This window comes from Grammomys surdaster, unplaced genomic scaffold, assembly GCF_004785775.1.
Source record: "Grammomys surdaster isolate TR1022 unplaced genomic scaffold, NIH_TR_1.0 125243, whole genome shotgun sequence".
Taxonomy (NCBI): domain Eukaryota; kingdom Metazoa; phylum Chordata; class Mammalia; order Rodentia; family Muridae; genus Grammomys; species Grammomys surdaster.
In genome coordinates this window covers 886153-913799 of record NW_021620131.1, presented here as the reverse complement: position 1 = coordinate 913799, position 27647 = coordinate 886153, and the positions used below count along the sequence as shown (strand labels likewise).

The 27647-nt window shown below is 49.0% G+C and overlaps 2 protein-coding genes across 3 annotated transcripts; one reads left to right on the top strand and one right to left on the bottom strand.

The window, feature by feature from the left end:
- Window positions 1-1103: 1103 nt before the first annotated feature.
- On the bottom strand, window positions 1104-6817 carry Prr36 (proline rich 36). Its single transcript, XM_028785512.1, has 5 exons — window positions 6427-6817; window positions 6214-6316; window positions 5404-5516; window positions 3112-5316; window positions 1104-1755 (listed from the first exon to the last, which is right to left on the bottom strand). The coding sequence occupies exons 1-5, from the start codon at window positions 6815-6817 to the stop codon at window positions 1238-1240; spliced, it is 3330 nt and encodes a 1109-aa protein (XP_028641345.1). The 3' UTR covers window positions 1104-1237.
- Lrrc8e (leucine rich repeat containing 8 VRAC subunit E) lies at window positions 5118-27494 on the top strand. Of its 2 annotated transcripts, none has more exons than XM_028785513.1 (3): window positions 5118-5186; window positions 21828-21970; window positions 24560-27494. In XM_028785513.1, the coding sequence occupies exons 2-3, from the start codon at window positions 21833-21835 to the stop codon at window positions 26807-26809; spliced, it is 2388 nt and encodes a 795-aa protein (XP_028641346.1). In that variant the 5' UTR covers window positions 5118-5186; window positions 21828-21832; the 3' UTR covers window positions 26810-27494. The 2 variants fall into 2 exon arrangements, with proteins under 2 accessions (XP_028641346.1, XP_028641347.1); XM_028785514.1 differs by lacking the exon at window positions 5118-5186 and adding an exon at window positions 17059-17119 and having other exon boundaries at window positions 24560-27368.
- The last annotated feature ends 153 nt before the right edge of the window (window positions 27495-27647 follow it).

The window sequence follows — 27647 nt, the reverse complement described above, 5'->3', positions numbered from 1 at the left end:
TGGTGTCAACTCCTGGATCTTCTGCCCACCCACCCCATCCCCCAACCCCTGCAAGCTCCAGCCAGGTCAGTCCACTTAGCCCCTACATTTGTGGAAGTTCTTTCTGCAAGCCTGGGCAAGTAACTGCTTTAACACTGTAGCCTTCTTGGTTAAAGGAAAGGGAGATTATATCAGTTTATTTTCAACTATGATAAAAATACCTTGACAAAAGCAACTTAAAGGAGAAAGGTTTTATTCTGGCTCACAGTTCAGGGAATCGTCTATCACTGGGGAAGTCAAGGCAATCGTAGCTGGAAGCAGCTGCTCACTGAGCATCCACCATCAGGAAAAAAAGAGACGTGAAGGCATGCTGCTGCCCAGCTCTCTGCTTACACAATCCAGTATTCCATCCAGGGAATAGTGCCACCCAAAACACATGGGTGTTTCCACCTCAGCCCAAGCAAGTTAATTCCCCATAGGCATGTCAAGAGGCCCCTCTTTTGGGTGTTTTCTACATTTTGTCGACTTGACACTACTCATCATGGAGAAGTAACAGATGAAGTCAAGGACTCACCATTCCTCTGTTTGAGTTCATCCTTCAGGCCCAACTCTGAAGCATGGAAGAGAAGGGGTGCAGGGTGCACACAGGGCAGAGGGGCTGTAGCAAGGGGTATCAAGGAGAGCAAACTACCCCATGTCCAGAGTAAGAACTTCGGTGGCTCTCCAGTTCATCCACCCAGGCCTTTGTGAACCTAACATTTTCTTTAGAAGTGAGACTCGAATAACCACAAGACCATTGTAGCCACGGTCTTGCCAGTCCCTTTTCGGTAGAAAAGTCAGTTCAGCCAGAACTTGGATTTGCTCAGGCATAACCACTGGTATGGTGTAGCCTGGCCCTTCAAACTACCTCTGTGGTCCTCTCCCAGCTCTCAAGGGGCAGGGTGCACAGGTGCTAGCATGTAAACCATTCAGCATGTAAACTATTGTTTGTCCACTGAACATTGGGTGTGGCTTAGGCCAAAGAGAAGCTCAAATGGAAGGCCGAGGCCTAGTGTGGTCTGGTTACAGTCCAAGCCTAAGCCAAGGAAGAATAGGATACAGCCTGGGCCCAAATACAGGGCTCTAGAGGTATAAAAAAAAAAAAAAATCCATAATCCATTTAAGTGGAAGTGGGAGCGGAGACTAAGACAAAAGAGGTGTAACCAGAAGGGTGGATTCTAAAGTGGTATATGTATGGTGGACAGGGCTAGGGTCTGGCTCAATGAAAAGTCTCCACTTCCACCACAGTCCAGTCACCCTGTGGGGAGGCCACATCATCTGGGGAGAAGCTGGTGACCGAAGTGATGCTGGCACGCGACTCGTCCAAGGGAGACAGCAATTCTGCCCAGCGGCCCAATTCAGCATCGCTGAGCGGAGCCCGGGATCCTCCCGAGACACCAACACCCCCTGAGCCCCCTGAACCACCTTCGCTGCCGGCAGCTGCACCTTCCGAAGCGGCTAACAGCAGTGTCCGGCTCAGCAGGTGCTGCACGACGCTCGCCTGAAGCGCCCCCAGCGGCAGCTCACCAAGGCGAGCCGACTTTGGGCTTCTCGTCGACGCTCCCGCGCAGGCTGCAGCAGTCACCTTCGCACTGCCAGAGCCAGGCCTCAGTTCTGGCTCCACATCTAGGGACCCAGGGGTGGGGGCCACCGACTCTGGTCCTTCAGCTTCGTAGATGGTGCACAAGCCGTCAGAGGAACCCGGGCCAGCAGTGGGAGGCCACGGCAGGGGAACTCCTGTAAGAGCAAATGTGGGGACCAGCAAGATTGCTCAGCGATTAAGAAGAGCACTTGTCACCAAACCTGAACCTAACAACCGCTGTTTGATCTCTTGAACCTACATAGTGAAGGAGGGAACCAACTCCCACAAGTTGTCTGACCTCCACAACAGTGCTGTGACACTCGAGCCCAGTCGCACAAATATTCAAAGAAGCAAGTGAATAAATAAAACTCATCGATATGAAAAAAAAAACTTGCCAGGCGGTGGTGGCGCACGCCTTTAATCCCAGCACTTGGGAGGCAGAGGCAGGCGGATTTCTGAGTTCGAGAGTTCGAGGCTCGCCTGGTCTACAGAGTGAGTTCCAGGACAGCCAGGGCTACACAGAGAAACCCTGTCTCGAAAAAGAAAGAAAGAAAGAAAGAAAGAAAGAAAGAAAGAAAGAAAGAAAGAAAGAAAGAAAGAAAGAAAGAAAGGAAGGAAGGAAGGAAGGAAGGAAGGAAGGAAGGAAGGAAGAAAGAAAGAAAGAAAAAAAAGAAAAAACCTTAAGGACCACCAGGGGGCTGGAGAGATGGTTCAGTGGTTAAGAACACTAGCTGCTCTTTAAGAAGAACTGAGTTTGATTCCCGGTACCCACGTGGCTGCTCACAATGATCTTCAAGTCCAGTTCCAGGTATTTTGACAAATTCTTCTAGCCTCCGTGGCACCACATACATGGTGCACAAACATACATGCAGGCAAATCACCCATTGGCATAGAATAGAATAAAATAAAATAAACAATAGGGCTGGAAAGGTGGTTCAGTAGGTAGGACACTTGCCAGTAAGCCTGAAAGCCTGAGTTCAGTCCACAGGTAAGGTAAAAACTGAATTCCATAAGTTGGCTGGCTAACTTCCACAAGTGCACCAAAGGAGTGCATGCCCACAAAGAGATACAAACACATTCAAAACAACTAAATGAACGTGATTTTAAGGAGGCAGGATTGGAAAGGTGACTTGGAGGTAAAGAGCGAGTACAGCTCTTGCAAGGACCTGAGTTTGGTTCTCAGCACCTATTTCGGGTGGTTTGCATCCAATTGTAACTCAAAGAACTCACACACATGGTACATACATTCATAGAAACACACATACATATACATAAAAATAAATCACTTTTTAAAAGACATTACGAGATAAGTAAACGCAATTGCAGCCCTGCCTGACCACCTGAATTCCCTCCCTATGACTAACATGGTGAAAAGAGAAATTACTACCAGAGCTTACACACACACACACACACACACACATACACACACACACACTAGACCAGATGGGGGGGCTTGACAACTTCTTGGGAAGCTCCGCCCCCGAGCCCCGGAATTTGTTCAGCATCCTTACCTGGAGTGCCGCGCACTGCAGAACTTCGACTCCAGGAGGCCGGGTGGCAGGCAGCTAGCTCTGCATCCGGGGCTGGGGAGATTGTAGCGCAGCCCTCGGGCCCGCTATCGTAGCCGCGGAGCTCCTCCGGTGTACTCGTGGCGCTGCTGCTATGGCCTGCCAGGTCCGGGCCGCTCAGCGTACTGGAGGGGCTTCGCGAGGGTGGCAGCGGCGGGGCAGGGGCCAGCGCCAGGGTGAGCCGTGGACCTGAGATAGGGACATCTGGACCCGGGGTCGGGGGTCGACGAGGGGCTTGCAGTGGTGGTGAGGCAGGAGGAGAAGGAGGCTGAACGATGGGCGAGGTCAGGCAAGGAGGGGCCCCCGGAGGGAGAGTGGTCAGGGGAGAAGGAGGGGTCTGTAAAGTAGGTAAAACCACAAGGGGAATCTGTAGTGGGGGTGTGGCTGTGGCCAATGGGGAGTAGGGAGACTGCAGAGAGGGCAAGGCCAGAGAAGGTGGGGTCTGAGGAGAAGGTATTGTCAGAGGAGAAGGAGAGGTTTGTAGAGGAGGCAAAGCCAAGGGGGGAACCTGTGGAGAACTTGTGGTTGTGTCCAGGAAGGTGGTGGAAACTGGCAGAGGGGGCAAGGCCAGGGGTGGGGCTTGAGGAGGGGGCGTGGCCAGGGGTGAAAGAGTGGGTGAGCCCAGTGAAGGTGGGGCTTCTGGAGGGGGAGTTGTCAAGGGAGACGAAGGTGAGGCTGAGGGAGAAAGAGGGCCCTCCAGAGGAGGTGAGGCTGGAGGGGAGAGAAGAGCGGGCAGAGGGGGTGAGGCAGAGGGTGAGGAAAGAGGTAAAGGGTATGTAACAGGAGGTGCCTGCAAAGGAGGCGAGGGTAGAGTGTGTGGCTGCATAGGGAGGGTAGGCAAGAAAGAAGAAAGCAAAGAGAGTGAGCCCATAGAGAGTTGGCTGGGCAGAGGGGACAAGGCCAAAGGAGGAGGCGTGGCCTGCTGGGGCGAGGAGGCCAGTGCGGGCGGCAAGGTCGACAAAGAGGCCTGTGAAGTGGGCAAAGTCGGAGAAGGTGGGAGCATCAGAGGAGGTGTGACCACGGAAGAGGGAGAGACAAGCACAGGTGGTGAGGTGGAGATAGAGGAAGAAACTGGAGGAGAAATGGCCAGAAACAGGGGATCTTGTGAAGGCGGCATGGTTTGATTAGAGGGCGTGGCCTGGGGAAGGGGCGGAGACACAGAAAAGTTGGCCGGGAAAGAGGGAGTAGTTAGAGTGGAGAGAGGCAACTGAGAGGGTGTGGCAACGGGAGTGGGCAAATTCTGTGGAGAAATTGGCGGAGAAGGAAGGGGTTGTGGAGGAGGCGTGGCTAGAGGTAGAGGAGCAGGTGAGAAAGGCGTGACCAAGAGAGTCTCCTGTGACTGCGATGCTGAAGAAGCCTGGTTGGGGGGCATACTCTGTATAAGGGGAGGGAGCGATGGAGACATTACAGCTTTTGGTGGGGGTGAGTCAGAGGCCTCTTCAGTACCCAGACATGTGGGTGGAGCTTGCAAAGGGGGTGTGGCTGGTGGAGAGGGGAGGTTCTGCAGAGAAAGAGGGGGAGGTGATAGTGAGCCATGTCCAGACTGTGAATGGGACATTGCTTGTGAAGAGGCTTGTGCTTGGGGTAGTTGGGGTAGTTGGGGTAGTTGTTGGGGTAGAGGCGGGGTGGCGGGTGGAGAGGGGGGAAGTGTGGCCTGCAAGGGATCTTCTGGGACCTGGACAGAGGAAGCACCAGGCGAAGCAGGCGTGACTGAAGATGAAGCAGAATTCAGGCTCTGTACAGAGGGCCTGCTCTTTCTTGGGACTGTGGTCTGGGTTGGATGCAGAGCTTGCTGCCCTTTCGACTTGAGCTGTGAGGTATGCGCAGGAACCCGTGGGGTTCCACGCGGTGAGACCCCGGAGCGGGATGGGGAGAGCTGAGTAGCACTGGGGATCAGTGAACGGGAGACCGGCTTTTGCAGGCTGCCACCAGCGACAGAGCGCCTCCTAATGACTGGGCTCAGCTCCGTGGCACTGGATTCAGAAGCACTGCTCAAAGATTTCCTGGATGCCTCGGTGGTGAGAGGACGCTGTCTGGCACTGGGAGCTGGTTGAGGAAGTCCCACCTCTGTAGCTGGGGCCCTTGACCGACGAGTGATGGCGGGGGAGGGGGCTCCTGAAGTGGGCCCTAAAGAATCTGCAGACAAAACTAAAGTCCAAAAAAACCCACATGGGTATCTCAGGGCTGGTTGCCTTCAAAGACTGATAGAAACCTACTTGTCACCAGGTCACGTACCTCTTCGTGTTCCAGAGCTCAGAGTATTCCTTTTGGGTGTCTCTGATGTTTTACCTCTGACCACAGGTTCTTTAGTCGGAGGTTGGAGTCCCTTCTGGACAACAGGGCCTGGTCTGGGCACAGGAAGACCAGTTGTTAGCATTTCCAATTTCACATTTCCCCATCTGTGAAATAGAGTTGCTTGCCTTTCTGTGACCCAACCAATAATGGCTTTTGCCCAACTTGTGTCCATTACCTGCAAGTGTTCCTGAGCTATCTCATATATAATATTTTTGTGTATGTGTACGTGTGTATACAGTTGTGTGCGCGCACACACACAGACCCATTGCATGGATATGTGGAGACCAGAGATAAACACTGACATCTAACTGGATCCATTTTTCTACCTAATTTTATATTCTGTTTTACTTATTATTACTATGTGAACTATGTAGGCTGGCCTTGAACTCACAGAGATTTGCATGCCTCTGGCTTTTAAGAGCTGGAATTAACAGCAAGTGCTACTATACTTGGCTATTTTTTCTCGAACAGAATCTGATGTTTGACGCTTCCTCTGCCGGGCACCAGAAACCCACTTCTTTTCTTCCTCCATCTCATTCACACCCAGAACTGAGGTTACAGTGGTACATCAAGACCGGCTTTGACATAGGTGCTGGAATTTCAAACTCAGGGCCTCATATTTGTGCAGCAAGCACTTTAGCACACCAAGCTACCTTTCCAGCCCATTCGTGTGTGATATCAAAAGGTTCCAAATTGCTAAATTAACCCTTACTTAGGGGAACTAGGGAGTTAGGGTAATTAGCTTATTACCTGGCGATCCCACTGCTGGCACGCCCCGGGCTAGAAATAGAGCCCTGGCCAGAGGTCTTCATAGGGGCCCTCTCTCCTTTCCCAGAAGCTGGGGACCTGTTGGCTTCGGGGAGAAGACAAAAATCAATGGTACTTCTGAAAAAGAGAAGTACCTAAAAAGGAAGAGGGGAGGGAAGCAGAGTTCAGATGGAGGTCACAAATAAAGTTGAGTACCTGGGCTGCGAGGACCTGCCCCAGCACTGCGTGCTGGTGGCCCGTGACTAGTGGTCTGTGGAAGAGCTGCTTTGCTGGTCTGTGGAAGAGCTGCTTTGCTGGTCTGTGGAAGAGCTGCTTTGCTGGTCTGTGGAAGAGATGTTTTGCTGGTCTGTGGAAGAGCTGCTTTGCTGGTCTGTGGAAGAACCGCTTTGCAGACGCCTGGGGCTCGCTCCACCAGAGGCCTTCGCCCCATAGCTCCGTTTGCTTCCAAGACTCGAAGGGCAGCAGTGGTTACAGGGGGAGGAGGTCGAGCGGACCCAGAAGGAGGCCTAGGAGTCAGAAGGCCAGGGGGTCGTGAAGCCGCCATCCGCGGGGCAGTTCCTGATTTTATCCTATCCCTCTTGTCCATATCGCACCTGATGAGAAAGACATAGGATTGGTATCCCAGGTCCTGAGCCAATCACTATAAGCCATCCTGACGTCTCCCTGTGCTTCCTCTAGCATCGCTACCCATGGGTGCCTAAACCTCAGCTTAAAGAGCCTCAATTTTCTTTTCTTCTAACCACCCACACCCGCTCACTAACCTGGCCCTCAGTGTTCTCCTCAAGTCCTACTGCTACCTCCGTCTCCCCAAAGCTGAGACGCCCTGTTCGTCCCCCACCCTCCGACCCCAACCCCTCCTCTACCCTCTTACAAGAACAACATCCATTCCCCTACCCCCCTCGCCTCTTGGCAACCTAAATGACCAATCAGGCAAACAGGGGAATGCCTCCGGCTTCCAGATTCAGGGGCCTCCGTGTGCACGCCGATGGGGCTCCGCCAGCGTCCTCCCTCAGGTTCCACAGGCACCTGCTCAGAGAAAAAGAGTGGCCTTGTTGCCCGCGAACGGGCTCCGGGAGACAAAGAGCTGACCCCTCCCCCAGCCTGCACCCCTGTGCCAGCGATCCGCCCGATCCACCTGCTCACTGCACGCATTCACCTCCGCCTCTGGGCACCATCCGCTCCACGCAGGGTCGCCTGGGGTGGGGTTGGGCCGGAGAGCGGTGGTGAGGAGCAGCGAAAAGGCAAGGGGAGGGGGCTTCAGGCGACAGTGCCTAGGGAGCTTGGCCGCGGCCCCGCCCCCCAGCTTCGGGTGGGGAGGATGCGCGCACTCGTTCTCGGTCCAGAGCCGGGAGCGTGCCGAGAGCCTGAGAAAAGAGGCGCGCCTCTGAGGGAGGTGCGGGTGCTGCCTCCTTATAATACCCCAGGAGAGGCCAATTTCAGTGGCAGTGTCCAACAACCACAGAACTAACCAGAAAGGCTCTGTGGGGAATTCCCTTGAAGACCCTCACAGTCCTCTACTCAAGCTCTTGCACCTGCTCCGACACCCCCTTTCTCTCGCGCTTGGAGACCAACACTCTCCTAGACAGGGATAGGCTGGACCTTGGCAACCGGTAGGGCGGGATCATTATGCCTCTGGCCCACCAACCAATCCAGCCATTTTGTGTGGCCTGGTCTTCTTTTCTTCTACTTGATGACTGTGGAGGCTAGATAGCCCTGAGACACCTATGCCAGATTACCTATTTTGTAACTTCGACTTTTCTCACAGCCCTTACCTGATACGGGTTAGTGGGGGTTGCTGGAAAATGAGAACCCTGGAAGTTACTTTTTTTTATTATTACATTTTATTTGGGGTTGTCTCTCTCTTCTCTCTCTCTCTCTCTCTCTCTCTCTCTCTCTCTCTCTCTCTCTGAGTGTGTGTGCGTGTGTGTGTGTGTGTGTGTGTGTGGTCTTGTGCACACGCATATGCCACTGCACACTGGTAGAAGTCAAAGAACAACTTGTAGGGCTCAGTTCACTCCTACAACCAGTGTGGGTCCTGGGGCTAGTATCCAGGTGATCAGGCTTGGCGCTAAGCATCTTTACCCACTGAACTATCTCACCAGGCCCCGAATTCTTGGACTTAGAGGATGCACAGCCAATCCCAGATTTGAGAGAAGAGAGGAAGAATAGCAGGATGAAAGAAAAGGAGAGAATTAGGTAACACGGTGGTGACTCTGCCTTCTGTGGAGCAGAACATCTCAACTTTGCTGGCACACGGGCAGTCAAGGCCTGAGAAGTTTCCTGGCAGAGCTGAATTTGTGAAGTGTCCAGGAACATGATTTCGGAGGGGAGGAGAACTCTCCAAAACGTGTATGAAGAGACAGCGCATTCTGAATTGAGCATTTTAGTTGAGCAACTAAGAGATGTCACTTTAGTTTGCCAGTTCACAGATCCAGTGGGGGCAGGTACCCATAGAGGATGCTAAACCAAAACCCTGGTCTATAAGGGCTCTCTGAGGTAGGTGGGCTCATTGAGTTGGGCATTTTGGGCTGTATAGCCAAAACTCTAGAGATACAGGGAGAAGGATTATAAGTTCCAGATCAGCCTGGGCTACTTGTCAAGGCTTAGTGAGTCATTACATGTGCTAGCTAGATAAAAGAAATGAGTCCTGGAACAGCTTCAAAAGTTCCAGAAGGAAGGCTAGCAAGCAACTAGAATGATGTCTGCTGTTCCCAGAATTAAGAGCATTTTTAGGGCCGGTCATGTAGCTCAGTTGGCAAGATGCTTCTGTGGCATGCAAAAAGGCCTGGTTTCTATCCTCAGCAACATATAAACTTGGCACAGTGGTGTGCAGCTATCATCCTAGCACTTGGTGTGTGGAGACAAGAAAATCAACTTCAACATCATCGTTGGCTGAGAGATAATGTGAGACCAGCCTGGGCCTGTCTCAAAAAACAACAGCCAGGAGTAGTGATCAGACACCTTTAATCCTAGCACTCAGGAGGCAGAGATAGGCAGATCTCTGTGAGTTTGAGTCCAGCCTGGTCTACACAGTGAGTTTCAGAACAGCCACAGCTATATAGTGAGATCCTGTCTTAAAACAAAACAAAACAAAACAAAAGCAAAAAAGCATTGATGGTTTCAATGCTTGTATTTAAGCTGTGCACACCACACCTGGCAAAAATAAAATAAAATAATTTTAAGATGCAAAGCCCTAATTTTAGAACCCAGTGTGGTTCCAAGAGACCCTGTCTCAAAAAAACAAACAAATCATGGGAGGAGATTTTTATAACAGAACCTAAGGGGAAGCAGACATGGATTTTCTCCATTGAATCTCCGTGGCTATATGTAGAGAATCAGACTAGTAAGACATAATAAAAACAGAGAAGGGCTAGGAAGATGCTTAGCACATAAGGACTCTTATAACCCAAGCCTGAGATCCTAAGTTTGATCCCCAAGGACCCATATGGTAGAAGAACAACTTCTACAAGTTGTTCTCTGACTACACACACACACACACAAGCACACTAAATCAATACATATTCTTGGTATTTTCTAACTCAGTTGGCATGACATGAGGATCACAAGTTTGAGGCCAGCTTACCAAGAAAAGCAGGGGGAGAAGGATGGGAAAAGAAACAAAAGAATAAAACAGACAGCATTTCAGGATAAGGGTGTAATTATATAAAGAGCAGTACTTGATGCATCTGGAATGGCAGGAGTGGTAATCAGAAATGTTGTGTGTGGGATGGGGGTGAGCATCTAGAGAGTTCTATGAAGTTTTTGTTTTTTGAAACTGAGTTTCATGTAGCCTAGTGTAGTCTTAGACTCCAGATGAAGCCAAAAATGACATTGAACATATGCTCCTCCTACACCTGCTTCCCAAATGCTTAGACGACAGGCATGTACCATCACACCTGGTTTATGAGATGGTTGGGATCAACCAGAGTTTCGTGTATGTTAATTAATCACGGTCGAACTGAGCTACAGTCTCAGGCCTTAAGTCTGAGAGTTTTTAAATATATAATTATTTACTGGGGGTTGGGGGTGGGGTAGATAGCACATACCACAAATGGAAGCCAGGCCCAGAGGAGGCCAGCTTTGTGGAGTGGGTTCTCTCCTTCCACCTTTTTGTGGGTTTCAGGGATCAAACTCAGATCTTCAGGCTTGCTAGACAGTGCCATTGCCCACTGAGCCATTTCCAGGGCCTTAAATCAAGGTTTTAAAATTCAGGAAGGTATCTTTTGTTGGTCTGTCTCAAAACTCTTAACTAGTTGTCTTTCTCATTTCTCGTTCCCCTCCTCAGGCTTCCATTAACTTGAGGACTTTTCATGGGGTAGTAGCTTGTTTATGTAGCCTTCTGATGAACTTCCTTTTTGTCTAAGGGTCCAGTATTATCACATCTGTTGGCTGAGTATCATCTACTCCATGGTACTTTCTGCCTTGATGAGCCACAGCCACTCCCCACCCTATGGCCCAGAACTAGAACCCTGTGGCCTGTCACTCCATTTTATACACATGCAAACACATGACAAACATGTGCTCACACACGGGTGAGTAATTCCTCCCTTCCTGGAATTCAGAGGGTTGCCTAAGTAAGGAGTGGCTAGAAGCAGGGGGCTGAGCTTTCTCCATGCACCAACTAGGTGAGGTGATACATTCTTGCAATTCCCGCACTCACACTGCCTAGCCTCAATGATCACCACTAACTTGAAGTTAGTTCTAGGCCAACTTGGGTTACAAAGTAACACCCTGTTTCAAAAAACAAACAAACAAACAAACAATGGACCAGGGAGCTAGCTCAGCAGTTAAAAAAAAGGCTTGCAGCCAACTAGAATGACCTGAGTTTGTTACCCAAAACCCACACTCTAAACTCCATACATGTGCCATGGCACATGTGTGTGTTCACATATGTGAAATAAATAAATGTAACAAAAGTTGTTTTTAAGCAAATACGTGCTTCAGAGCTTTTAGTAAAAGCTCTTGCCTCCCAAGAGCTCTAGTCTTAGAACTCAGGTAAAAATCTCAGTGCAGTGGCCCATACCTTTATCCTAGTGACAGCATGGTGTGACCAGAGACAGGTGGATCCCTGGAAGCCTGCTAACTGGCTTCTTTAGCCTACTGGGCAAAATTGCAGGCCAGTGAAAGACCCTGTCTGAGCAAAAGGTGGTACTGTGACAGAAAACTAGAGTCCCTGGAGAAAGCTACACGATTAACCCTTAACCCTAAAGAAGCCGTTGACGCCGGGCAGCGGTGGCGCACACCTTTAATCCCAGCACTTGGGAGGCAGAGGCAGGCAGATTTCTGAGTTCCAGGCCAGCCTGGTCTTCAGAGTGAGTTCCAGGACAGCCAGGGCTACATGGAGAAACCCTGTCTCCAAACAAAACAAAAACAAACAAACAAACAAAACAAGAACCCCTTTGTCACCTGGGCTTCATAGACAGCTTCATAGCTAATCTGAATTAGCTAAGATTACCTAAAATGGTTGGGGCAGGTGCCATGTGAAAGCTCTATAGACTTGTGTGGTTCAGGACTCTCAGTTTTGGGCTTTCCCTCTGCTCACTAACCCAGTCCCATGCTCAGGAGTGGTTTCTCCTTTTCAATAAGCTATCTCAACCTCTATTTTTAACCATTTGTCCCTGATCTATACTGTGACTTTGCTATGGGACACAAGAACCAGAGGAATCTCGTTGAGTTTGAGGCCAGCCTGGTCTTCAAAGTGAGTTTCCAGGACAACAGCAGCCACTTGGGAGGAGGTAGCAGGAAGTTCATTTGAACTCAGGAGTTTCATCCTGGGCAACACAGCAAGATCTTACACTTGAAGGAGAGGTGGCAAAACGACTCAGCTAGTCAAGTTATTTGCTAGCAAGCCTGATGACCCAATGACTTGAATTTGATCTCTGGGACCCACAGAGGAGAAAGAGAAACCTGACTATGGCATGGGACACCCACTCACACACATAGAAAATAAGTAAATAAAAATGTGTTTTTGTTTGTTTGTTTGTTTGTTTTCCAGACAGGGTAGCCCTGGCTGTAAAACTGTATTTTAAAAAGGGCTGTCAAGATAGTTGGGATGGGAAAGGTACTTGCTGCCAAGCCTGACAAGTTGGGTTGGATCCTCAGGAACCACATAGTAGAAGCAAAGAGCTGACTCCCATTGCTTGTCTCTGAACTGCACACACACACGCACACACACACACGGTGGAGGGGGGAGAGATGTGAGCAGGAATGAGGAAATAAACACAAAGCACACACCACACAGGGTTACTTCTTTCTCCTCTCCAGCTTGCTTCAACCAGAATTCATTTTGTGCCAGACAATCTACCCATCCACTGTTCACTGGATCCCCTCTCCCCTGCTGTGCTAGGCACCGTTCCTGGTGTTAAACATACAGAAGAGAGTAAAAGAGACTGGTGACTGAGCATGCTTGTGGGGCTTGTATTTTAGAGAGGACAGATTATCGTTAGTGGTAGTGACTGTTTGTTCCTTTTGGTGGCAGTTTCCTGGAGCTCATGCTGATCTCTAACTCACTGAGCAGTAAAAAATGACCTTGAACTTTTTTTTTTTTTTGAGAGATAAGGTTTCCCCATATAACCCTGGCTGTCCTGGAATTTGATATGGAGATCAGGCTAGCTCCAACTCACAGAGATCTGCTTGCCTCTGTCTCCTGGGTACTGGGATTAAAGTTGTGACCTTGAACTTCAGATTCTCTAACCTTGACCTCTACTTGGTTTGTTTGTTGGTTGGTTGGTTTTTGCTTTGTTTTGTTTTTCTGAGACAGAATTTCTCTGTGTAGTCCTTCCTGGCTGTACTGGAACTCACTCTGTAGACCAGACTGGCCTAGAGATTCACCAGCTTCTGCCTCCCAAGTGCTGGGACTAAAGATGCACATCGTCACTGGTTTATTTTTAAGCAGGCAGGGTCTGCTACACACCAGATTAGCCTCAAACTCGCTTCATAGCTGAGGATGACTTTAAACTTCTGGTTTTCATGAAAGTCTCTCTCTGCCTCAGTCTCTCTCTGTCTCTCTCTGTCTCTCTCTGTCTCTCTCTCTCTCTCTCACACACACACACACACACACACACACACACACACATGTCCCCTCTACCTTCCCAGGATTATTCCCGTGTCCTGTCTGTGGAGTACTAGAAATGGAACCCAGAGTTTCCTGCATGTAAGGCCAGCATTCTAAGCTCCAGTTCTGTCCCTGAAGTCAGACTCCTGAACAAGTAACAGATCTAAGTGTATCAGGATGCTTATTCATCAGATCAGTACACACAACCCTCCACCTCCACCCTAGGGCAAGGGGTTCCAGGGAACCTGTCAGAGAGAAGGGAGAGACAACCATTCTCAGTTGCTTCCAACTCCACGAAGAACTCAGAAAACTCCTTTCGCTGGATCCTGCTTTGCCCTGATTTATTATATTTGCAGAACATAGTTCACATTAACTTGTTCTCTTTTTTGCACATGTGTTTTTATGGTTTTTTTAAAGTAAAAATTTCTAGGAAGTGTTCTGATTTTGTTTGCTTTGAGAAAGGGTCTCACCAGGTTGGCCTCAAACTCATACAGATCCACCAACCTCAGCCTCCCGACTGCTGGGATTACAAGCAGGGTGCCACCATGCCCAGCTATGTGTTCAGAGTTTTGCTGTGCATGTATGTGTTCACATGTGTGCATGTGTGTGCCAGAGGTTAACATCAATCAAGTGTCATCCTTGATTGATCTTCATCTTTATTTTTATGTATTTGGATAGTATGTATGTATGTATGTATGTATGTATGTATGTATATCCCATGGAGGGCAGAAAAGGGTACCAGATTCCATGTGACTCTAGTTACATATAGTTGTAAGCCACCACTTGGGTGCAAGGAATTGAACCCAAATCCTTTGGAAAAGTAGCCAGTGCTTTTAAACACTGAGCTATCTCTCCAGCCCCTTAGTTTTTCGGTTTGTTTTTGTTTTTTGTTTGTTTTGTTTTAATTTTGTGTTTGTGTGTGGGTGAAGTGCAGTACCTGCAAAGGCAAGAAGAGAAGATCCATGATCCTCTGGTGCTGGAGTTACAAGAGGTCATAAGCTGTTTGGTGTGGATGCTGAGAATCAAATTCAGGGCCTCTGCAAGAACAGTATGTGCTTTTAACTTCTCAGCCATTTTTTCCAGCCTTCTCTACTTTAGCTTTTTAGGTAGAATCTGTCACTGATTCTGGAGCACATCCATTTAGGTAGGGTGGCTGTCCAGCCAGCAAGCTCCAAGGATTCAGGGTGCTAGCGATCCAAACCCAGGCTTTCACGCTTGAGGAGCAGGTACTTTGTCAGCTGAGCTGCCTTTGCAGTATTGTTTTGTATTTTTTGAGAATCTTAGTACATTGCCCAGGCTGGCCTCAAATGTATGTGCCTCAGCCTCTTAATATCTATCTATAAATCAAAGGGTAGAACAGGGAATGTAGGTATGATGAAGAGTGCTTGTCTGACACAAACCCTGGGTTTAATCCTCACATCAAATATACTGGGTGAGGTCACACACACACACACACACACACACACACACACACACACTTGTAGTTACAGCCCTGGAGAGTTGGGGCCAAAAGAATCAGGAATTCATGTTTGTTCTTGGCTACATAGAGAGAGTTTGAGACCAGCTTTGTGCTTGTAGCCTGAATTCCATCCCCACCACTAACCTAGTCCATATGGAGAGTTCCAGACCAACCAGGGCTATATAGTGATAGCCTGTCTCAAAAAAGAGGAGAGTCAAGCATAGTAGCATATTCATGCAATCCCAGTACCAGAGGAGCTGAGGCAAAAGAATGCTAGCAGGTGTTCCATTGAGAGAAAGATTCTCTCTCAGAAACAAAACAACACACACACACACACACACACACACACACACAAACACACAAGTTTGAGGCCATCCTAGGCTTTATATGGTGACACCCTGTTTTAAAACAAAGATCAATAAAACAGGTCACTGGAGGGCATAGCTCAGTGGTAGTACACTTTCCTAGTTTAAAGGAGGTTTTAGCTTTGCTATCTAGTGCCAGAAGAAATGAAAGAGAGGAGGAGGGAAAAGGGTGAGGGGAAGCCTGCTAAACACAGACAGGTTTGTTCTTGGGCTGCCTGAAGAGTCACTCCAGGCTTAGCACATTCCAATTTGTTTCCAGTCTCTGGTCTGGGTCTCACTATGTCAACCAAGCTGGCCTGGAACTCTCTATTTGTGTAATAGAAACCCAGATTCTAGTACAACTGACTCCATGATGGAAGTACCATTCAGGCTGTAAAATTCAGCACGTAGACAGCCCCACCAGCTAAAACAAAAACAAAAGCTAATAATCAAAGTTTATAGTTCTGGGAAAGTCTCTAAATGTGCTAACTTGGCTTTTTTGGCTTCTGGCGTCTTCTCTGGTGGACACCCCACAGCAATGTAGACCTGTGTCTTCTTCCCAAGTGCTGGATTTTTCCAAAAAAAAAAAAAAAGATTTCTCTCATTTTTAACTATGTATATGCACAAAAGAACAGAAGCCTGTATATGCCAGAAGAAGGCATCAGATCCTCTAGGACTACAGGTAGTTGTGAATCACCGGCTATGGCGGCTAGAACCTGAACTTGGGTCCTCTGTAAGAGCAATGCATACTCTTAACTGCTGTGCATCTCTCCAGCTTCTAAATTCTTTTCTCTGTGTGCATGTTCCTGCAGAGAGGTGTGTGTGTGTGTGTGTGCGTGTGCGTGTGTGTGTGTTGAAGGCATGTTCATTTTCCTCACTAATCTAAGTGGGAGGTTTCCCATTAAGAAGGCATTTTCACACCGAGAATAGATGAAGGCTCAAATTTACCTGCGTTCAGATGGAAATAGGCAGTATTCTTGGTTTGTTGGTCTATGACTGGGGTCAAAGTTTCCTTTAGATTCTCGTGAGGCCTGGGGAGTGGTGGTGGTCGTGGTAAGGCAGGATGAGTTGTCGTATTGTCGGTTTAGTTTTTTAGTGAGCCTTTCAGAGGCTGAAGATTTAGCTCATCTGATAGAGCGCTTGCCTAGCATGCAGCCATCGCCAGCACTACATAAACCACGCATGATGGCACTAGCCTGTAATCCCTCAGCCTGCAAACCCTCAGCCTGCAAACCCTCTTGTAATCCTCTCAGGTGGCAGAGACTCACATGCTGGAGGCAGGGGTGGGTGGGTGGGGGATCAGAAATTCAAGGTCATCCACGCCTACCTGGAGAATTCGAAGCTAGTTTTGAGGAGAAGGGGTGGGGGAAGTAAGAAGTAGCCCCAGCCTCCCCTACCCCCTGGCCTGCATGCCTAACTCTACTACCTGGAACAGTCCAAGTTGAGGAAATAATTTGTCCCCACCCCAGCCCTCCAACATTCATGATGGGCCACAAGCTTCAGCAGAGACAGTTAGGTTGGAAGCATGCACATTGGGTTAGCTTCCTGTGGCTGAGGACAGCTCCCGATGGCAGGCCGGCTCTGGAAGAGGGATAGCCCTCTACTCTTGGTCTTCCCCTGGCGGAAGCCTGTGGTGCCTGTGCCTCGATCGAGCTTTAGTGCCAGCTGGGGATGCTTAGGGGTTGAAGGAAATGCTTCCCAGAACCACTTTCCTGACACCTGTCCAGGTGGGTCATCTACAGGATACCAGTTTGCCCCCACAGCCAGGAGGTAGAGGAACTGCAGACTTCTAAAACCCCCTTGTCTCAGGAATATCTCGTCTTGCTAGCGATCGCGTGGCGTGGAGTGGGGTCGACCTGAGAGCGTCTGTAGCGAGGCGGGGCCGAGCAATCCCGGGAGCGGGGCGGGGCGGCTCCTGGCCCAGCCCGCCCTGACTCACCCTCTCCGGCCCGCCCGGGAACTCTGCGGGAGTCCGGGTCGATCTACTTCCAGGGATCCAGAAGTTGGGCCCCAGAGTTCCATCCCTGAGCAGTAAGTAGCTGGGGCTTGGGAGGCTTTCGTGCCACCCTGGAGATCAAACTGGACCCAGGGAATGGCCCGGGGGTGTGGAGGGAGTCGCTCAGGTGTGAGTGGTTCCGTGGCCTTGGCGGGAGCAATTCCACACACACTGAAAGCTGGGGCTGGGAGAGGGGTGCGGCAATCTTCAGCCTGGCCCCAGGGAGCTGGCGTCCTGGGATCCAGGCAGTTCGAGATCAAGTGAAGGAAGAGAGAGCAACAGGCAGGCATCGACTTTTGACAATCTTGATTTCCTCAGCCGGTCCCAGCGTGGGCTGGTGGAGGTAGCTGAGAAAGACAGAGCTCCTCTTACTGAGCGTCCTAAAAGCTGCAGAGCCCCACCCTCACAAACCTTCTCCCTTGCACTTCAAGGTTCTTATATTTGAAGACTTCAAAGGCCCCTTCCAAATCACAGCAGAATAAGCTTGGGAAGGGGCTAGCCTAGGAGTCTGTAGGCTCCCAAGACTTTCGGCTAGGGATGACTTTCCCTTACCTCTTTAGCACCCTTGTAAAAAGCATACGGATTGAACTTTGAGCTTTTTAGTTTTTCATGAGCTTTATTTTTTCTTTACTATTTATTTATTTATTTTTATTTATTTATTTATTTAGCTAGCTAGCTAGTTAGCTAGTTAGTCTGTATGTGTGTGTGCACACATACCATGGCACTCTCATAGAGGTAAGAGACAACTTGTAGTAGTTGATTCTTTTCTTCCTCCTTATGGGTCTCTAAGACTTAACTGAGATCTTCTAGCTCGGCAACAGGTGCCTTTGTCCAATGAGCCATCTCAGCAGCCCTGTGGTTTGTTGTTGTTTTGCTTGAGACAAGGTCGTATAATCCTGGCTCGTTTCTAACAAGCTTGCTTGCTATACAGCTTAGGATGACCTTGATGTGTTGGTCTTCTTGCCTCTGTCCTCAGGAGTATTATAGGAATGTGTACCAACCATTCCAGGTTTTATGTGATGCTGGGAATTGAACCCAGGGCCTGAACAAGCACTCTACCGAATAAGCCACATTCCTAGTTCTGACTTCATATTCTAAAGGTTGAACACTCTTCTGTTTCTTCCCGGCTGGCCCTTAGCATATGAGCTATAGCTGGGGAGGCTGGCTGAGGTTGGAAGCATCCCTTGCCTTCATTTCAGCAGTAGAAGCAGTGCTAAGGTCTAGATATGGGGAGAAGTTTGCAAGATCATCCCAAGCCTGGCCTTCTGAGACGCCTCTCTTTGGTGTGGGTGTGTAGAAACCAGAGATTTACTTGGGATGTTCTCCTCAGTGGTTTCTTTATTTTTTTAAGACATCTCTCACTGACCTAAAGCTCATGTTTTTGGCTAGACTAACTGGCCAATGCTCTTCAGGGATCTACCTACCACTATTCGGTGGAATGGGGCAGGAGACGGGGTTAGATCTAGGCTACCCTGCCCACTTTTACATGGGTGCTGGGTATATCACTCAGATCCTCACGCTTGTTCATCACATACTTTACTGACTAAGCCATTTCCCCAAACCCACTTCTTACATAAAGGTTGTATCCCAGTGAGGGGTGCTTTCAATGGATGGGACAGAGTGGGTGCCATCAAACAGGAAGTAGACATTGACTGGGCAGGCTCAAATGGTACTTGTAGCAATGAAATCATCAACGAGTTATGTTCATCCTCCAAGATGAAAGGACAAAGACCCCCTACACTTATACTTCCCAAACTGAGATCAGATTCAGCATTAGGCTAGATACAGTGGCACACCTCTATAATCCCAGTACTTAGGAGGTTGAGGGAGGGGTGTTGAAATTTTGGGTTCATCTGTGCTACATAGCCAGCACCAGGCTAGCCAAGGCTACATAGGAAGACCTTGTCTCAAAAAGCATGAGGGATGCAAGAGGGCTGGAGGGTGGGCCAGTGGGTAAAGTGCTTGCTGCAAAGGCAAAGTACCTGAGTTTGGATCTCATGCCCACATTGAAGGGACTCTAGCAAACCTGAGCATGGCAAACATGACTCTGGGAGGTCTTGCCCTTCTCCCCCATTTCCCTCTGCCTGTTCTCCAGGGTAAATTACCCCTTTCCCCTCTCTCTGTTCCTTTCCCCTTCTACCTCATCCTCCATCTTCTGTGTCTTTTATCTCTTATTCCATGCTCTCTGTCCCTCTGAAGCAAATAAATCTCCTTTGTGCTGATTTGGTCTTGGGGTGTCTTGAGCTGACTCCAAGGTTCTCTAAACAGGGCACTGTGGCACACGTTGGTAACCTCAGTGGATTCCAGAATGACTAGCCTGTTCAGCGAAAATGCTGACTCTCAGATTTCAGGGAAAGGCCTTGTCTCAAAAAAAAAAAAAAAAAAGGAAAAAAAAAAGGAAGGAGAGTAGGTAAGCTAGCTTAACAAGCATGAAGTTCAGAGTTTGATAATCAGAATCCATACAAAGAGAATTGATGCCATGAATGGAAGAGGACATCTGACATCAACCACTGGACACATGCACATACACATAAGCACACACACATACACACACCCCCTTAAAAGCAACAACAAAAGAAATCAGCATGGAAGGCAACAAGAGGAATTCTTTTATATAATTTCCATTGCTATGTTTCTCTACGCCTCCCCCAGTTCTGTTGGTCCCTCCTTCTGGATTCTTCTATCATCTCTGTCCAGACACAGGGAAGGGGGCCAGCCTTGCATCTGCCTGCTGGAATTTAATGGCAGGTTCTGGAAGATCTAGTTTGAGTCATGGGGCCAGACAATGATAATCCCCTGTGCCTCCCTCTGATTGTGTGTCTACCTACTTTATGCATATGTTTTGTTCCTGAGAGCAGCGGGCTCTTGTCTCCTGGCCTCTGGCTTGTGAGGATGGCCTGGCAGAGTTGGGAATTATGCTACTGTGAGATGGGTCATGGAAGGTGGAGACAGGAAGCTGATCCTTGTTTCACATGTGTAACATTCTTTAAGCCATCTTTCTCTCCCCTATGGGTGTCATTTCCATCAGATTATGCAAATTTTCCCTTCCATTTCTGAACACACTCTTGCAAACACTCAATACTGAGCTACATACAGCCCCAGACTAAGGAGGGCAACAAAATGTCTTTTTGAAACATGGTTTCATGTAACCCAGGCTGACCTTGGGTGCCCTATGTAGCTGAGGATAACTTTGAACTCTGATCCTCCAGCCCGAGACCCCAAGAGCTGAGATTGCAGGTGTGTGTCAATATGCCTAGGTATGCGGTGCTAGAGACAGAAAAGTCCCCTACCAATTGAGCCACCTCCACAGCCTGAGACTTTTTTTTTTAAGATTTATTTATTTTATGTATGTGAGTATACTGTCACTGTCTTCAGACACACCAGAAGAGGGCATCAGATCCCATTACAGATAGTTGTGAGCCACCATGTGGTTGCTGGGAATTGAACTCAGGACCTCTGGAAAAGCAGACCGTGCTCTTAACCTCTGAGCCATCTCTCCAGCCCCCAGCCTGAGACATTTTTTTATTTAACTTTTTTCTTTAGGACAAGAGAGTGTTTGGTGGGCATACAGGACCAACTGTCATGTAAAGGATCTTGTTCTCTGGTCATCTCCTTACATGTATCTGGTTCAGGAGGAATTTGGGACCTCTGTCTCAGATTTACTTTATAGGAAGACTTTAATGCTTGCTCCTTTTTCTACAGAACCTCCAACTGTATGCAATTCTTCTCTGTCCTCCATACCCACACCTTGGCGAGCTCATGTGCCCCCCCCCAACACGCTCACAGAAAGCTTGGATGCTGACAAGGGTGGGCTGCCCAAGAGACCTTCACTCTTTGCTTCCCTCTCTGCCCTAAGCAAGTAGCTGACTTCCTGGGAGAGTGATGTCTTAGCTTGTATTCTACACCCCCGTGTGACTTGGGTCTGGCCTTTGTAATAATGATACCTTAGTAGAAAAGGAAACCAGAGATAGACAGAGTGGGCTGGCAGCCCTGTGCCAGGCTCCAGTCATAGGTGTCACCCTGAGAGTTTTCCAGTTTAGGGATTCGCAGGCTACCTACCAGACATTCCGGAACAGTCTTCCCTCTCAGGGCCCAGATTCCTTATTTCTACTTCAGATTCTAGGCTCTAGTCCCTATCTGAACACTCAGGTGTCTTGGCACATGCCTCCAGGGCTCAGTAGCCTTCACCCTGGCCACTCCCTAACCCCTGAGGCCCTTAACTAGAGCACAGCCACGCTCCAGCTTGCTTTTCCCTAGCCGGCTTTTCCGGTTAGAGATTGGAGGTGGTGCCCAGAGCACCCCTGTAGGGGGGCACACCCCGGAAGTCTTGAGCCTGGGGATGCTGTGGTGGCAGGGTGGAGATGAGAGCCCAGTTAGAATAAAGGAGTACCAGAATGAATGTCACAGGCTTCTTTCTTCAGAGGTGGGCAGCCAAGGGAGGAGACTGGAGGAAAGCTGCCCTGCATTTTTACTCTCATGAGTTCTGAGAGGGCAAGCAGTGAAAGATAAATTGGTTCTTTGGAGAACGGGAAACGCTGTGAGACTGGGAGAGGTGAGTTCTGAGGGAAGCAACAAGACTCCGGCTAAGAGGGGAAGGGAACGTACAGCACATGGATTCTAGAAAGTTCTGGCAGGGCTGAGAGTGTATTGGCTTCTGACCTGTGACTGGCCTCTCTGGGTTTCTACTAGGCATACCCTTGCTCTCGCCGTGTCTCAACCCCTCTTGTCTCCTGACTCCCATAGGCAGGATGATCCCAGTGGCGGAGTTCAAGCAGTTCACAGAACAGCAGCCAGCATTCAAGGTGCTCAAGCCCTGGTGGGACGTTCTGGCTGAGTACCTCACTGTGGCTATGCTCATGATTGGGGTGTTCGGGTGCACCCTCCAGGTGAGGAACGAAACAAAGCAGGGCAGGGCCACACGGTGCCAGTCCTTATGACTAGAGTTTTAGGAAGCACCTTGATGAGTGACATGTGACAAGGCAGAGCCATGTCGTGGCAATAAACTCTAAGGGGGTACAAAGGATCTGGTTTTCATCGTGGCCATATTCATGACTATGTGAATGACTGGGGTCTTGACTTGCTCTCTTTCCAGGTGAGGGGTGAGGCCAAAGATGTGAAGGTGTGGCACGTCTTAGCAACTCTCCTCAGGGGCGTCTTTTAAAAAATACATATTGTTTTTCTTGTATGTGTATGAGTGTTGACCTGCATGTATGTATGTGTACTGCATGTATGCTTGGTACCTGTGGAAGTCAGAAAGAGTATGTTAGGTTTCCTGGAACTAGAGTTATGGATGCTTGTAAACCACTATGTGGGTGCTTGGAACCATTCATAACCACTCTCTAGCCCCTTTAGCCATGAAGGAACTGGGCCTCACCATGGCAGTGTCCCTGACTGGGTTCCAGGTGAAGGGCAAGACCATAAAGGGGTGTGATTTTACCATGGTAATGCTCATGTCTGGAGTAAGGGATCTTCAACTGTACTATACATAGGGGTAAGGCCCCTCCATGATGATGAAATGGGGGAATGTATTCAACTGGACTCTGAGGTAAAAGAACAGATCTCTAAGGGAATAGGCCTTGTACTTGAAGCCTCCCATGTCTCCTAAGAAGAGGGAGAAAGAGCCTGGGCATCGTGGTAGGTGCCTATAAATCTAGTTACCCTGTAGGCAGAGGCAGAAGGAGCACAAATTTGAAGCTTAGGCATCTTAGCAATATCTTCTCTCAAAATTAAGGCAAGTGTGGCAGTACACACCTGTATTCCCAGGAGACAGAGAAAATGAGTCAGGATGCTCAGTTTCAGGCCAATTGGTCTATACAGTGAGACCCTGTCTCTAAAATAAAATAAATGACGTAGAAAATAAGAAAAAGTATCAGTATTAGAGCACTTGCCCAGCTTACATAAGGTCCTAGGTTCAAGAAAAATCATCATCAGTGAAATAAACAGATGAGAGGAAGCCAGTGCCAAAGCCTCCATACAGTTTTAATACTGTCCCCGCCTCCCTCTCCTCTATCCCCACAGCAGTGCGCAAAGTCTACAACAATATTAGAGTGTTTCCACACCCACACACTTTTTTTCTTTCTTGTGGCTTCCAGTGTTAAACAAGGTTCTTCTGCAGAGCCAAACTGCTAGCCCCACACTGGGGGATTCTAGGCAGGGGCTCTACGAGTGAGCCACGCCTCCAGCCCCTCACTAGGGGATTCTAGGTAGGTGCTTTACCACTGCGCTGAATCCTGTCCACTCCCTTCCTTTGACTAGTGTCTACTGAAGTTGTCTAGGCTGAATTTATATCTACTTTGTAGACCAGGCAGAGGCTGATTCTCCTGCCTCAGCCTCCTAAGTAACTAGGACTATAGGCTAGCATCACCAGGCAAAAGTTTTTTCTTAGAGATGGAATTTTGTTATAGATAGAACTTAAATTTTTTTAAGTTATTTATTTGGTTTTTTGAAACAGGATTTCTCTTTGTAGGCCTAGCTGTCCTGGAAGTAATTTTCAAGACCAAGCTAGCCTCAAATTAAAGAGTTTTACCTTCCTGAGTGCTGGGATTAAAGGTGTATGCCACCATGTCTGACTTCAGACCTTTTTCTTAAATGGAAAGATGAACTTTTATAAATTATTGGAAAACAAAAAGATGAACTCCAGATCCTCTTGCATCCAGTTCTCAGTACAGCATTACATATGTGCACCAAACACCCAGTTTATGGAGCATTAGGGATAGGACTCGGGGATTCATGCGTGCTAGGCAAGGACTCTACCAACTGAAATGCATTTCCGCCCTAAATGTCCACTTTCTGAGAGGATACAATTCTACAGGACTCATCACTCTACCTCCAAATGAGGTTATAGAACTAGGGGTTGAGACTTAGTTTTCTTTTTGTGAGACTACAATTCAACACACACACACAGACACACACACACATACTTTTTTTTGAGACAGAGTCTCTTATATATCAGGCTGGCCTTGAACTCACTATGAGTCAATGAATGCCCTTAAACTCATCACTCCCTTGCTTTCATCTTTGATGTGCCACCAGGCCCAGGTTATGCACTGATAAGAATCAGAACTGGTGCGTGCTAGGCAGGCACTCTACCAGCTTGTCTACATTCATAGCAGTATGAATGTACCAGTATGAATGAAATATCCCAGCATTTTTTCCTTTTTTGTCGTTTGTCTTTTGAGACAGGGTTTCTTTGTGTGGCTCTGGCTGTCCTGGAACGCACTCTGTAGACCAGGCTGGCCTCGAACTCAGAAATCTGCCTGCCTCTGCTTCCCAAGTGCTGGGATTAAAGGCGTGCATCACATCTGTTCAGCTCCCCTAGTATTTCTTTTCCGATTAAGATTGATGCTATAGTTTAACAGCTCTTCCACAGTCAAACAGCTTACAGCCATCTAGGATCAGGGTCTCCCCCCTCATTCTGCTTCTCTTCCATACAATTCCCTAGTTCCCTCACTGTCTTTCACTCTTCCTATCCCCAGGTGACACAGGACAAGATCATCTGCCTACCCAGCCATGAATCTCGTGAGAATTTATCAGAGGCTCCTTGCCAGCAGCTGTTGCCTCAAGGGATCTCTGAGCAGATGGGGAGCCTCCGAGAGCTCAGTGGCCTCAAAAATAACCTAGACCTCCAGCAATATAGCTTTATCAACCAGCTCTGCTATGAGACTGCCCTCCACTGGTATGCCAAGTACTTCCCCTACTTGGTGGTTATTCATACTCTCATCTTTATGGTCTGTACCAGCTTTTGGTTCAAATTCCCTGGTACCAGCTCCAAAATAGAACACTTCATCTCCATCCTGGGCAAGTGTTTTGATTCTCCATGGACCACTCGGGCCTTGTCTGAGGTGTCAGGAGAAAATCACAAGGGCCCAGCTTCTGGACGGGCCACGGTGACCACAGTAACCACAACAGGGGCAGGGGCGGGGAAGCCCGGCGAAGGTGAGAAGGAAAAAGTGCTAATAGAACCTGAAAAGGTGGTGACTGAACCTCCAGCTGTAACTCTGCTGGATAAGAAGGAGGGTGAGCAAGCTAAGGCCCTATTTGAGAAGGTCAAAAAGTTCCGAGTGCATGTGGAAGAGGGCGACATCCTCTACTCCATGTACATCCGGCAGACAGTCCTCAAAGTGTGTAAGTTTTTTGCCATTCTGGTTTACAACCTGGTCTATGTGGAGAAGATCAGCTTTCTGGTGTCGTGTAGGGTGGAGACGTCAGAGATCACAGGGTATGCCAGTTTCTGCTGCAACCACACCAAGGCCCACCTCTTTTCTAAGCTGGCCTTCTGCTATATCTCCTTCGTGTGTGTCTATGGCATCACCTGCCTGTATACGCTCTACTGGCTCTTCCATAGGCCCCTTAAAGAGTACTCCTTCCGTTCTGTGCGAGAGGAGACAGGTATGAATGATATCCCGGATGTTAAGAATGACTTTGCCTTCATGCTCCACCTCATTGACCAGTATGACTCCCTCTATTCCAAACGATTTGCAGTCTTCCTCTCTGAAGTCAGTGAGAGCCGTCTTAAGCAGCTCAACCTCAACCACGAGTGGACACCTGAGAAGCTGAGGCAGAAGCTGCAGCGTAACGCACGTGGCCGGCTGGAGTTGAGCCTCTGCATGCTCCCTGGACTACCTGACACTGTATTTGAGCTCAGTGAGGTGGAAGCACTCAGGCTGGAGGCCATCTGTGACATCTCTTTCCCCCCAGGACTCTCCCAGCTTGTGAACCTTCAGGAGCTCAGCTTGCTTCACTCACCAGCCAGGCTGCCCTTCTCTTCACAGATCTTCCTGCGAGATCGCCTGAAGGTGATCTGTGTCAAATTTGAGGAGCTCCGAGAGGTACCCCTCTGGGTGTTTGGGCTTCGAGGCTTAGAAGAACTGCACCTGGAAGGACTCTTTCCCCCAGAAATGGCTCGGGGTGCCACCCTCGAGAGCCTCCGGGAGCTTAAACAGCTCAAGGTACTGTCTCTACGTAGCAATGCAGGGAAGGTGCCAGCCAGTGTGACTGATGTAGCTGGACACCTTCAGCGACTCAGCCTGCACAATGATGGGGCTCGTTTGCTTGCCCTAAACAGCCTCAAGAAGCTGGCAGTGTTACGGGAGCTGGAGCTGGTGGCCTGTGGGCTGGAACGTATCCCCCATGCAATCTTCAGCCTGGGGGCTCTGCAGGAACTAGACCTTAAGGACAACCACCTTCGGTCTATTGAGGAGATCCTCAGCTTCCAGCACTGTCGGAAGCTGGTCACTCTCAGGCTGTGGCACAACCAGATTGCCTATGTGCCTGAGCATGTGAGAAAGCTCCGAGGCCTGGAGCAGCTCTACCTCAGTCACAACAAGCTTGAGACTCTGCCCACCCAGCTTGGCCAGTGTTTTAGCCTCCGCCTGCTGGATGTGTCCCACAACGGGCTTCGTTCCCTGCCACCTGAGTTGGGCCTTCTCCAGAGCCTCCAGCATCTAGCCCTCTCCTACAACGCACTTGAGAGCCTGCCTGATGAATTGTTCTTCTGCTACAAGCTGCGGACATTACTCTTGGGCTACAATCATCTAACTCAGCTTTCACCCCATGTGGCTGCCCTCCAGGCCCTCAGCCGTCTGGAGCTCAAAGGTAACAGGTTGGAGACACTGCCAGAAGAACTTGGTGACTGCAAGGGGCTGAAGAAGTCGGGGCTGCTGGTGGAGGACACCCTTTATAAGGGACTGCCTGCAGAGGTTCGGGAGAAGATGGAGGAGGAATGAAGCCTGGTGGGGGAAGAAGCAGGCTGACAGAGGCCTTTATGTGTCTCTGCCCTAATATTGTATTCCAAGAGAGACAGGTCCAGCAGGAGAGGAAGGAAGGTCAGACATGTTGGCTTTGTGCAGCTCAGACAAGATCCTGGGACTGGTTTGTCTGGGGGAGAAACCGGAGATGGAAGATTTGGGGTGTAACCCCTTAGGGAAGGATTAACTCAGTCTTAGGTTCTTCAACCAAAACCACACCTGTGTCTTTGGCTGGCTGGCTGGCTTGTTCTTCCTCTGAACATTCCGGCTTAATTAGTTTCCTTTATGGGAGAGGGGGACACACATCAATGGGATTTCCAACCCTTCCCAACAACGATCAGCATATATTTAGGGTTCTCTCCTAAGGAGAGGACACAGGGTCCAGTTCCAAAGTTCCGTATCCCAACTTTAATGCCAAGTCCTTATTTTATAAGCCCTTTGTGACAGGGATGAGTACTTAGAACAATGGCTCTCACATTTAGCCATGTAATAAAATCAGCTGAAGGGCCCAGAAGAAAATAAAACCTTTACATGCTTCCCACCCCACCCCTGAAATACTGACTCAGAATTTGGGTGGGGCCTGGAATCTGCTACTAAGTAAGTATGTCAGGTAATTCTGATTCGGGTGGTCCTGAGACTATAGAATGGAAATGTTGACATAAAGACCGGGCTGGCACTGAAACTCAGTTGGGAGAGTGCTTGCTTGGCAAGCAGGAAGCCCTGGGTCCTGTCCTCAGCATTTCATAAACCAGGAGTGGTGGAACCTGTGTACTATAGTGATGCCCGTATAATACTTTGGAGGTGGAGGGAGGAGGAT